This window comes from Halichoerus grypus, chromosome 1, assembly GCF_964656455.1.
Source record: "Halichoerus grypus chromosome 1, mHalGry1.hap1.1, whole genome shotgun sequence".
Taxonomy (NCBI): Eukaryota; Metazoa; Chordata; class Mammalia; order Carnivora; family Phocidae; genus Halichoerus; species Halichoerus grypus.
In genome coordinates this window covers 200,260,514-200,272,900 of record NC_135712.1, presented here as the reverse complement: position 1 = coordinate 200,272,900, position 12,387 = coordinate 200,260,514, and the positions used below count along the sequence as shown (strand labels likewise).

Genomic DNA, 12,387 nt, shown 5'->3' with positions numbered 1-12,387 from the left:
TCACATGGAGGAAGACCCCTGTCTTCCAGGAGGTCCCCACTTGTTACGAGGTGACAGGTGGCCTTCCGACACCCCCAGGTGCCAGAACGAGCCCCGGTGGGCGGGAGCTTCGGCTCGCCTCGGCACTGTGGATCTAGGACCTGGGACGGCACACCTCCTCCTGAGTGCCTCATGGGATCTGAGGGGTGAATGAGTGACCACAATGACGACAAGTGCTGGGATAAAGAAGCTGCTCCGGCAGTGTGGGGCCAAGAGGGACTGATTCTTGCTGAGGGGTCCGGGACAGCTTTGTGAGCAGGAGAGGACTTTGACGTAATGACACCTTGAGCGCAGCCAGGTGGAAGGTGAGCGTTTCAGACACAGCCAGGGCGGAGAGGGGGCCCCCCAACGGAACCCCGGCAGGGGGCACTGCAGGGCAGCTGCTTTCTCCTTACTTTTACACTTAGTCTCACACATGGGGCTTGGGTCTGCTCTAGAAAGAGGCAGCTGGTGGTCAGGTGGATCTCCCAGGGAGCGTGCAAGTCTGGCCTAGGAGGTCTGAGGCCCAGCTGCATGACAGCTCTGTCTTTTTCAGCGCCATGGGGACGGTCGTGCTGGATGGGCAGATCTACGTCTGTGGGGGCTATGATGGCAACTCTTCTCTCAGCTCTGTGGAGACCTACTCACCCGAGACAGACAAGTAAGGACTCCAGCTCCCTTGGGAAAACTGGAACTGGTTAAACAGACAGTATGAGAATGAGAACAGCAGTGTTTTATTTAAACTTCTCAAGGATAGAGAGTATCTTACTCACCGTTTCAGCCCCTGTCATACCTTGCGTATAATAGGTATTTAATAACTTTTGGTTCAATGGATGAAGGATTGAATAAATTTTAAAAATAAATAGTAGTCTACCTAGGTAGTTGGAGATGTTTATTTAATGCTCTGTACCTCTTTGTTAAATCAGCCCGCTTTAATGGGAGTGCAGGTGGAAAGGGATGAGAAATAAATGAACAACACTTTCCAAAGTAGGAGAGGTATGATTTGGGTAGGATGTGATTTAGAGGGGCAAGAAATGTTTCGTGGTCGGGTAAGCTTGGAAGACATTGATGTCCGTACTGCCAGAGTTCTTAATTTCCATCAAACATAGTAACGTTTTAAAGACTGAAAAATTCTCCGGTGACATAATGCCTGTCACCATCTTATTTTGTGGAATACTCTTTGGAAAACAGCTGGCAAGGTTAGCCCAAATTTTTCATTTCAGTATTTGAATCTTCTCATAAGCCAGTTCATTGAATGGATTCATCAGAATGCTTTTCAGCCAACATTCCATTCACTTAACCAACTGACTGTGTGTCAAGCTGGGTGTCTGAGATGCTTAAGTAGCAGCCGGTCCGCTGGGGCCATGGGTGCATCGTGATTATCCTACCCTGGGGGCCTCTGTCTGGAGCTCTTGGGTGCAGGGTGGGGAGCACCTTCATTTTTACCACAGCTGGCAGGGAGAGGCAGGGTGGCAGGGAAGACTTCTGAGAGGTGACCCATCACAGATAGTGGGAGATGCACATCATAGGCAGGGAGACAGCACGAGGAGAGGCCCAGAAGAAGGAAAGTGCTCGTGAGGAGCCAGTGTCGGTGGCACATGGCAGGAGGTGAAAGTGGAAATAGATGAGTCCTGAGAGATAAAGAACCACATAGGGAACTCGGACTCTGCCTTGGCGGAAACAGTGAGGGAGCCCCCTGAGGGGCGTGCTGCACGGGGTCGGGATGGGCAGGGTCTGAAAGCCAGGTGGCCTGTGCAGAGGCTGCGGCAGGCTGTCCCGGGGGGAGGCCCGAGCTAGGCCAGCAGTAGTGGGATTGGAGCAAGCAATGACTAGAAGGCAGGCCAGGTGGACTTGGTGACCACAGGAATGTTGAAGATGAGGGAGAAGAGAGGCCATGAAAACACTGAATATGAGTAGGACAACTAGATGGCCAGTGGTCCCATCCACAGGACCGGGTAGGAGCACGTCTGTAAGAGAGAGGGGCCTTGTTTAGGACATGCTAATTTTGAGTGCCTGCAGAGGTGGGGAGGTTGTCCAGGATGAGAAGGAACACTGCACGGTCTGCCCCGCCCCTCCTGAGCTGTCCTGGGAGGACGGCAGCTCTGCATCTCATGGCTCCCTCCTCTGGCTCTTCCCTGCAGGTGGACAGTGGTGACCCCTATGAGCTCAAGTCGCAGTGCTGCTGGGGTGACGGTGTTTGAGGGCAGGATATATGTGTCGGGTGGCCACGACGGTCTGCAGATCTTCAGCAGCGTGAGTCTGGGCTCCCCCGGAGCTAAGGGCACTCACTCCTTCCATCTTGGAGAATAATTTTGTTTTTAAAGAAAGATGTATTTATTTTGGAGAGAGAGAGAGAGAGCACAAGTGGGGTGAGTGAGGGGCAGGGGGAGAGGGAGAAGGAGAGAAGCAGACACCCCACTGAATGTGGAGCCCAACACAAGGCTCAGTCTCACAACCCTAAGATCATGACCTAAGCTGAAATCAAGAGTCGGACGCTTAACCAACTGAGCCACTCAGGCACCGCCCCCACCTTTGAGTATAATTTTGAAAGGCAGTTCTTCGGAAGAAACTTCAGCCTTGCCATAACTGGGCAACGCGTCATCTAAAGAGGTTTCAGGCCATCTGCCACGTGCTCGGAGATTCTTCCCAGCCTGGAGCCAGTGGGCACAGAGGAGGGGTAGAGTATAGCCATGCCACCCTCACCCCGCCCCGCTCAGTTCTCCGCTGAACGCTGCATGAGAGCTGGCAAAATCCCTGCCCAGAGTAAGCTCAACTATAGACAGTGCGAATTTGCAAATAGTTGTATTCTGGATAATTTGTTGGAAATTGCATTTATTCTTTAAAAAACCTCAGCCGCCATCTGGTGGTAGATCCATGGCGTCAGTCAGTGCCGCGCTCTGGACAGATTTCAGGAGACCCTGCTCTCCTCCCGCCTCTGCCACTCCATAGCAGTGCCTCCTCGGGCAACGCCTTTGTTTCCTAGGACGAAGAACAGAGGGGTCAGGGTGGGCGGGGTCCCTCACTCAGTCCGAGAGCAGGTGTGCGGCTGCGGAACGCGGGCCTCTCGCTGGAGTCTGACTCGCGTGGGCCGCCGTGCGCCGCGAGCCCCCCAGCGGCCCGAGCGTTGGCTCCGCCCGCCGCACCTGTGCCTCTCTCCCTGCTGCAGGTGGAGCACTACAACCACCACACGGCCACCTGGCACCCAGCCGCCGGCATGCTCAACAAGCGCTGTCGGCACGGAGCCGCCTCCCTGGGAAGCAAGATGTTCGTCTGCGGGGGCTACGACGGCTCTGGCTTCCTCAGCATCGCGGAGATGTACAGCTCTGTGGCCGACCAGTGGTGCCTGATCGTCCCCATGCACACACGCCGGAGCCGGGTCTCCCTGGTGGCCAGCTGTGGGCGCCTCTACGCCGTGGGGGGCTATGACGGACAGTCAAACCTCAGCTCGGTGGAGATGTATGACCCAGAGACGGACCGCTGGACGTTTATGGCCCCCATGGCCTGTCACGAGGGAGGGGTTGGTGTGGGCTGCATCCCTCTCCTCACCATCTAAGGCAGAGGGGGGGCTGTGGCGGGGTAGGGATCTGGTACAAACACAGGCACTCCCTTCCAGGGACAGGCCCTCTTGGGAGAGGTGGGAGACCAGAAGATGGGGTGAATGTGAGCTCGCTGGAGGTACAGCCTCTCCAGGTGCTTACATCCTCCCTCACCGCGCTGCGCTCGGGACCTTCAAGCCTAGGTCACCAAGGGGCACCGCGTGGGGCAGAGCCCCTCTGGGTTCCGCAGCTGGTGACACGGGACTGCTTTGCTGGTCCTCACGTACACAGGCTCCATCCAAGCCCAGCTCCCACCTGCCACCTGCAGAAGGCCTGCCGTCTGACGCTCCTCCTCGCCTGCTGCTCTCCAGCCGTGGTGTGGCCAGTCTGCAATGGGGTGGCTGCCGTGACCCAGCCTGGTGGCAGCTGGGGTGCGGCTGGGGGAGGAAGGACGCACTCAGGGTGTCCTCCTGGTCTGCGGTGGTGCCCCCACAGCGCCGTGCTGCTTGCACACGAGCACCTCCCTCTTCTATCCAAGGGCACAGAGGACTTGGTCCTCACTGCTGGGCAACCAGGGAGAACAGAAGCTCTTCCCGTGTGGACTTCTGGGATTTCAGTGAGGTCTTTTCATCTTGTTGAGGAGTAACAGAAGAAGAAGAAGAAAAAAAAGATACTTGAAAGAAACAGACCGAAATTGAAACAAAGAAACACTTGAAAGAAACTGGAAAGAAAAGTACTTTTTTTTTAAGGGAACATTCTTTGGGAGAAGAAAACGTTCAAAGACACTAAAGGCGAATACGTGTTTCAGTGGCAAACTCCCCACCACGAGAAAGGCGGCGTCTGCTCCCACGTTCGGGTCCCAGGGTCCTGAGGCCTCGCACGGCACTCGGGGTCGCCTCTGAGCCCTCGCGTGTCTGGGATCAGTGCACTCTCGACTGGTCCTCTAGCAAGGTGCTCACGGGGTTTGTATTCACACCCGCCATTAGAGGACTTTTTTAACCGTAGGCTTAGCGAGTGGACTGAGTTACGGCCGGCCGCTCTTCTAGGTGGGAGTTCCCAGCCAGTCACTGGAGGCTCCGGGTGCCCCTGTGGTTACCTCCCACGGCCACCAGGGCGCTCACTCAGATTCCCCACCCCCACTTTCATTCCTCACCTGACCAGCAAGGAAACAGCAGGTCCGGCCAGATTCTCGCGCATCTGTCATTCTTGGATCATTTTCCTCATTGTGATGCTTCTAGGGTACATTGACCGTTGGTACCTCTAGAACCTAACCAGGGACATGGTCCTTCCACCAGCCTTGGCTGGCTTGGTCCAGTAACCTCGTCTACCCTGCCAGTCCACTGCTTCTCCATCCCCTCGCCAATTCCAGGGGCCTGGCCTCCCTCCAGCCCTCAGTAGAACGACCAGCAAGGTGGGCCTTTACATTCGAGCAAAGCTGACTTTATGGCAGAGAACTAGAGGCCGAAAGAATCTCTTGCTGCTGCAAAGAACAGATTTTATATTTCTTCCTCTGATATTAGCAAATGACCTCTTGAAGAGACTCCATGCTCCTTCCTCCTCCCTGGATGGGACCTCAATGTCGCACAGCGGGACCCGAACAGGAGGACACTTCTGTTACCAGTGCACTGGGCAGTGGGGCTGTCCTTCAACTGCTGCTGCCAAAATCTGGTTTTCTAAAATGCTTCCAGTACAGACTCAAAGAGGATACAGTTCCTTTCATGCAAGACTCGGTCTTAGGGCCCCCTTCTCCACCTGGCTGGTCTCCTGTCCCTTGCTGCCTGCCTGGGGTGTCCTGGAAGCGTGTTCAGAAAGGCACAGTGTGGAGCCTGAGACGTCTTTCCCACCCCAGTACCACAAGGTTTACGAGTGTGTGCAATCGCCATGTATTCAGAGGGAAGTACCTTTGTTAGCTGCCACTTAGGAGCTGGGCCTCTGCTACAAGCACTTGAAAATTATGTTTTTATTTTAAAAGACTCAACAATCTGATGCAGTGGAGCCTGGGCTCGTGGTGGAGCCCCAGCATTTCTCACTCCCTCTCGGTTTGCCTACAGAGGTAGACTCAGAAGGCGGTGGGGTCTGTGTTTCCTATTGGAGAGAAGTGTGTCCATGCCCGTCTTGTTATAAGCCCTTCTGTGAACTAGAAGCAGTCCTGGCCAGCCCAGGTCGTGGAGGGGTTAAGGATCAGTCAGTGGGCTAACGAGCGGGCTTCCCAGGTCCTCAGGACGGGTGGCACAGATTTTGCCATTGAGGCTGATAGATCATTTCCCTCACGATCTGCTGCTCTCGTAGTAACCTTCCTAAGTCCGCTGCCACCTCCTGGTGTGGAAGTTACGCCACTGCACCTGAGGCCAGTGTTTTGATCTGGGTGGGCTCAGCACAAGCGGGCCAACACCAGCATTTTCACAGTCTTCAGCAGTCAGCTCCTCAGTCCGAGGGGGATGTTTGCAAATGGTTGGGCTGGCTCTTTGGTGTTCGAGCCTTTCCAGGAGCCCTGTGAAAAGGAGAGTTCTCACCCAAGGATACTGTGAAAAGGGTATAACCAGCGGGTGGGGGAGATGTCGTGCTCAGTGGACCAGCTCTGAGCACAGGACTGCTGTCCTGGGCCATTCCCCTTCCCAGATAACACACAGCCTTGTCTTCCGGGTTTCACCTGAGATCAAAGCCAGGATGGGAGCTGAAGACCAGCCTTTTGACTCGGCCACAGAGCTGGGCGTAGGTAGAAATTCTGCTCCTCCCACCCCCCCAAAGTCATTGTCCCCCAGCAAATCTTCCTTTTATTTATAGAACGCATGTCTTTTGTGTTAAGAAACCAAAGAGAAATAAAGAGTACACTCCTAATATCTTATCCTTTCTTGTTTTATTTTTTAAATATGAGAAGTAAATCATCTTTTTATTGCCTTCCAGTGAAAAAATTTACATTGGACAAAGTAAAATACTCCTGTGAAAATAAGAGAGGAGCCAGATGTATAGCAAAAGCAGTCTTCGGAGAGACGTGTGTGTATTTTATAAGAACGGGTTCGGGTGAAAAACATGCATGTTACGTACTTGCTGCTTTCCAAATCACTCCTCTTGGATTTCCCCTGTTCTTCACTCAGTGCCGTAGAACACAGGTTCCCTGATGGAATGCGGCTGGCCTGTTGACCGTCTAGAACCAAAACGTCCAGCTCCTTTCTAAAACTCTGGGCCAGAGGTGCTTAACTTCAGTGCACATAAAAGTCACTAGAAAATTCTTAAACCACACATTCATTCATAGATCCCTCCTCGGGGACCTACGGCTGGGGTGCAGCTCGGGGTGCAGTGCAGGCAAATTCCCGTGGTGGTTTGCCTGCTCCTCAAAATGTGAGAGAACCCGACTCCTGTGTTTAGTTTCTACTTCTCCAAATACAGCCACATTCCAGAGCTGCCTTCCTGAGATTACACGCTGGTTACTGTGGTTTGGAATGTCAGGAAACTCTTCATTCACACTTTTCCAAAAGTCAGCTATGATCAGTCTTATCCACTGGGTGATGATTATACCTGAATGACAACTTTATTTTTCGAGTCTTTGGAAGGGTATGTCTCTCTCACATAACATCCCACTAGCACATGTTTCACACATAAACACTGTTGATTCTCACCAGGGCCTCTCTGGACTCCCCACCGGGTAGTTAGCATGGTTCATTTTAGTGTAAGGAAACAGCCTCAGAAGGGCCAGCTGACCTGATTCACCAGCTAACTGGTAGTGTTGTCAAGAATTGAGACCAGATTTCCACACTCAGTCCCGCTCGCTGGACAGGAGCAGTGTCTGATCCATCCAGCCTCGCGTCCGGCGTGTGCGGGGCTGCTGCCCAGTACCGTGACGGACCTTGCATTATAGAAGCAAGCCCCTTTGTGCCAAAGCAGAGGGAGCCAGATTATCTGCGGGCTTTGTGCAGTGGGAGAAGGGTCATTTGCCTCTAAAGTAAGAACAGCTCTTTCCTTGTAATCTATACCCTCTTGCTCAGAACCAAAGAGCCCATGTATGCAGAGTGGACTGTGAGCTTTATTCAGCTAGACTCATCTGCTTGACTTCCCATGTCCTTTTGTTGTGGTCCCATGGATTGCTCTCCACAACCAACAGCAGAGCCCATTCCTCTTCACCCCAAAGGTGAGCACTACTGTTCTCTACTCCTGCTCATGATGATGTAACATTATACAACCGAAAGCCGTTCTCATAGTGATTAGCCCAGACTTGCTGTTCCCAGTTTCATCTCTAGTGGTACACAGATGTTTTTCTCTCTAACGGAGCTGAGCCCTGGTTCCCTGTTCTCTTTTCCGAGCTTTGCAGTTCAGGATAAAAACCCAAACTCTATAGCATGGCATAGAAGGCCACTGTGACCTGGCATTTGTCCCCACTTGGCCTCTCTGAAATAGTCCTTCAGGGTGTCGGTGTAGATGTTACTCCTGCAGGAAAGCATCTCTGGTCAGCCTGGTGCCCCATCTCTATGCACGTCCTCACTGGATCCCACCAGGGAACGGCCTGTTTGCCTGTCTTAACCTGGTACATAGTGTCTTTTGTCGTGTACCCATCACCGGGCACACAGAGGAGGTGTAACAACTATGTTACTTGAACCTGAGGACACTCAGGTATATCAGATGCAAAGGTTGCCTAATTGTGCTTCTCTACTCTTCCTCCAGTTCGCATTGCTGATTTTTTAATAGTTTTATTGAGGCATAATTTGCATTATGCACCTTAACATTCACCCATTTTAATGCTCAAAGATTTTTGGTAAATGGAATTGTGCAGCCATGACCACTGTCCCATCTTAGAATATTTTCATCATTTTGAAAATTCCCTCATGCCCGTGTGCAGTTAATCCCCACTCCCACCCTCATCCTCAGGCAAATGCTTTCTGTCTCTATAGATTTGCCTATTCTGGACATTTCCTATAAATGGAATCATATAAAATGTGGTCCTTTGTGTCTGGCTTCTTTAGAATGTTTTTGAGGTTCATCTAGGCTGCAGCATGTATCAGCTTCTTCCTTTATTGTTCCTGAATAATATTCCACTGCATGGATATGCCACATTTTGTTCATCCATTTTTTTCACTAATTGATGAATATTTAGATTGTTTCCAGTTTGTGGTTGTTACAAATAATACTGCTGTGACGTACAAGTCTTTGTGGACATATATCTTCATTCCTCTGGAGTAGATTCCTAGAAGGTGGCTGTCACATGGTAAGAGCTTGTTCAACTTTTTACGAAACAGATGAGCTTCTGCACAGTAGCCCTACCGTTCTACTACGTTCCCATCAGCAGCATGTGAGCGTTCGGTTGCTCCACAGCCTTGCCAACTCTTGCAGTTGTCTCTCTTTGATTAGAGCCGTTCTAGTGGATGTGAAATGGCATCTCCCTGGAGTTTTAATTTGTGTTTTCCTGACCACTAAAGTTTGGAGCATCTTTTCATGTCCTTGTTGGCTATATCTTTGGTGAAACAGCTATTCAAATCTGGCCCATTTTTAAATTGAGCCATGTGTCTTATGAATGAACTGTAAGAATTCTTTACATTTTCTGGATACCAATCCTTTATCAGATCCAGGATTTGTAACTATTTTCTCCCAGTATATGGTGTGTCTTTTCCTTTTGTCAGCAGTGTCTGTCTCTTGAACTGTACAAGTTTTTTAATTTTGACGAAGTTTGGCTTATCAATTATTTGTTTTGTGGATTATGCTTTTGGAGTCATGTCTTAAGAACTTTGTGCATAAGCAAAGATTATGAAGAAATTCTTCTAGAAGTTTTATGGTTTAGCTCTTACGTAGGTGTATGATCCATTTTGAGTTAATTTTTAGAAATTCATTTTTGGGAGGCATCTAGGTGGCTCAGTCAGTTGAGCATCTGACTCTTGATTTCAGCTCAGGTCATGATCTCAACATCGTGAGATCGAGCCACGCGTTGGGGTCTGTGCTCAGCGGGGGGTGGGGGGATCTGCTTAAGATTCTACCTCTACCTCTGCCCTTCCTCCTGCTTGTGCACACGCTCTCTCTCTCTCTAAAATAAATTTTTTTAATTCCATTTTTTTGTGTGCGTGGATATCCATTTGTCTCAATACATTTGTTGTAAAGACTATTCTTCCATTGAATTGCTTTCGCATCTTTGTTGAAATCAGTTGACCATAAATAGAAGGGTTTATTTCTAGCTTCTCAGTTCTGTTCCATTGGTCTTATATACTTGTCCATGAACCAATACCACACTGACTGTAAGGTATTGATTTCTTCATCTTTTTTTTTTTTTTTAATTTTATTTATTTGACAGAGAGAGACACAGTGAGAGAGGGAACACAAGCAGGGGGAGTGGGAGAGGGAGAAGCAGGCTTCCCGCTGAGCAGGGAGCCCGATGCGGGGCTCCATCCCAGGACCCTGGGATCATGACCTGAGCCAAAGGCAGTCCCTTAACGACTGAGCCACCCAGGCACCCCCTTCTGGGGTTTTAATAGATATTATGTTGAATTTATAGATGAATTTGAGGAGAATAGCCATCCTGACAATATAAAGTCTTCTAATCCATGAACATAGAATGTTTGTCATTTGTGTAGATCTTCCTTGATTTCTCTCAGCAATGTTTTGTCATTTGCAGTGTATAATCATGTACTTCTTTTGTTAAAATATTTTTATTTATTTTTATTGTCGATGGAATTGCTTTATTTTTAGATTTTTTGGTGTTATTTAGAAATTGTTTTTTTATATTGATCTTATGTCCTGCGACCTTGCTAAACCCATTTATTAGTTTTATCTTTAAAAAATGTATATTCTTTGGGATTTTCTATATATATATATGTTATATAATTTGTTAATAAAGGTAGTTTACTTTTTCCTTTCCAATCTGGATGGCTTTAACTTTTTCCTGCTTGTTGCAGTAGCTAGAACCTCCAATACAGTGTTGTGTACAAGTGGCAAAAATGAATATCCTTGCTTTGTTCTCAGTGTTAGGGAGGAAGACATTCAGTCCTTTACCATTAAATATGTTAAGCTGTGGATTTTTTTTACAAAGATTTCATTTATTTGTCTGTTTGTTTATTAGAGAGAGAGCATGACGAGGAGGTGCAGAGGGAGAGGGAGAAGCAGGCTTCCTGCTGAACAGGGAGCCTGACACAGGGCTCAGTCCCAGGACCCTGAGGTCATGACCTGAGCTGAGGTCATATGCTTAGCCGACTGAGCCACTCAGATGCCCCAAAGCTGTGGATCTTTCATGAGTAACTTTTTTCTTTTTTTTTTTTAAGATTTTATTTACTTATTTGACAGAGTGTGAGAGACCACAAGCAGGGGGAGAGGCAGGCAGAAGGAGAAGCAGGCTTCCCACTGAGCAGGGAGCCCGATGCGGGGCTCGATCCCAGGACCCCGGGATCATGACCTGAGCTGAAGGCAGACGCTTAACTGACTGAGCCACCCAGGCGCCCCTTTCAGTGACTTTTTTCAAGCGGAAGAAGTTTTATTCTATTCTTAATTTGTTGAAAGTTTTTGTCATGAATGGGTATTAGATTCCATCAGATGATTTTCCAGCATCTATCGCAATGATCATGTGGTTTTTGTCCTTTAACCTGCTAATATGGCATGTAACACTGATTTTCAAGATGCTGATCCAACATTGCATTCCTGGAGTAAATCCCACTCAGGCATGGTTTTATAATCCTTCTATGCTGCTGGATGTGGCTTGCTAATATTTTGTGAAGTATTTTTGTGTCTGTGTTCACTAGAGATGTTTTCTGCAGTTTTCTTTTCTCATGTCTTTGGCTGGTAATACTGCCCTCATAGGAGTGAAGTGTTTCTTACTCCTCTGTTTCTGAAAGAGTTTGTGAAGGATTGGTATTATTTCTAAAATATTTGATAGAACTGGGGCGCCTGGGTGGCTCAGTCAGCTAAGCATCCGACTCTTGGTTTCGGCTCAGGTCATGATCTCAGGGTCATGAGATTGAGCCCCATGTCAGGCTCCACGCTCTACTCGGACTCTGCTTGAGATTCTTTCTTCCTCTCCTTTTGTTCCTCCTACTTGTGCTCTCTCTCTCTGAAATAAATAAATAACATCTTAAAAATATATATTTGGGGGCGCCTGGGTGGCTCAGTCGTTGAGCGTCTGCCTTCAGCTCAGGTCATGATCCCGGGGTCCTGGGATCGAGCCCCGCATCGGGCTCCCTGCTCAGCCAGGAAGCCTGCTTCTCCCTCTCCCACTCCCCCTGCTTGTGTTCCCTCTCTCGCTGTGTCTCTCTGTCAAATAAATAAATAAAATCTTTAAATATATATATATATATATATATATTTGATAGAACTCACCAGTGAAGCCATCTGGGCCTTTTATTTGAGGGAGGACTTTAATTTTTTTTTTTTTAGATTTTTTTTTTTTTTTTTTTTAACAGAGATAGAGAGCACAAGTAGGCAGAGCGGCAGAGGGAGAGGGAGAAGCAGGCTCTCCGCCGAGCAGGGAGCCCGATGCGGGGCTCGATCCCAGTACCCTGGGATCATGACCTGAGCCGAAGGCAGCCGCTTAACTGACTGAGCCACCCAGGCGCCCCAGGACTTTAAATTTTTAAGTCAACTTCTTCACTTGCCTGGGGACCCCCTGAGGTGGGCATCTGCTTCTCTTAGGGGGTTGGATCCTTGTGGTTAGGGAAATTCTTGACCTTTCAGCAGGGATTGAGACCCTCTCTCCCTTCTCTGTGGATGCTCCCATCTCTTTGTCTCAAAGATCATCTCTGTTCTCCACTCTTGTACTGCCCACCTCTGCCTCTTTCTAACTTCCAAATGTGAGAGGCCTCAGAGCTCTGTCCTGGGCTCTGATTCCATCCCATACATTCTCCCTCGCTGATAGTGCCCTTACCCATGT

At 49.3% G+C, this 12,387-nt stretch overlaps 1 protein-coding gene across 4 annotated transcripts in view; it reads left to right on the top strand.

Moving 5' to 3' along the window:
* The window catches only part of KLHL18 (kelch like family member 18), a 52,614-nt gene extending 46,222 nt beyond the window's left edge, over positions 1-6,392 (top strand). For all 4 annotated transcript variants that reach the window (XM_078078749.1, XM_078078748.1, XM_078078751.1 and 1 more), the window contains 3 exons: positions 575-679; positions 2,160-2,271; positions 3,185-6,392. In XM_078078749.1, coding sequence (XP_077934875.1) covers positions 575-679; positions 2,160-2,271; positions 3,185-3,571 — 604 coding nt within the window. In that variant the 3' untranslated portion in view covers positions 3,572-6,392. The remainder of the gene's footprint in view (positions 1-574; positions 680-2,159; positions 2,272-3,184) is intronic.
* Positions 6,393-12,387: the final 5,995 nt, after the last annotated feature.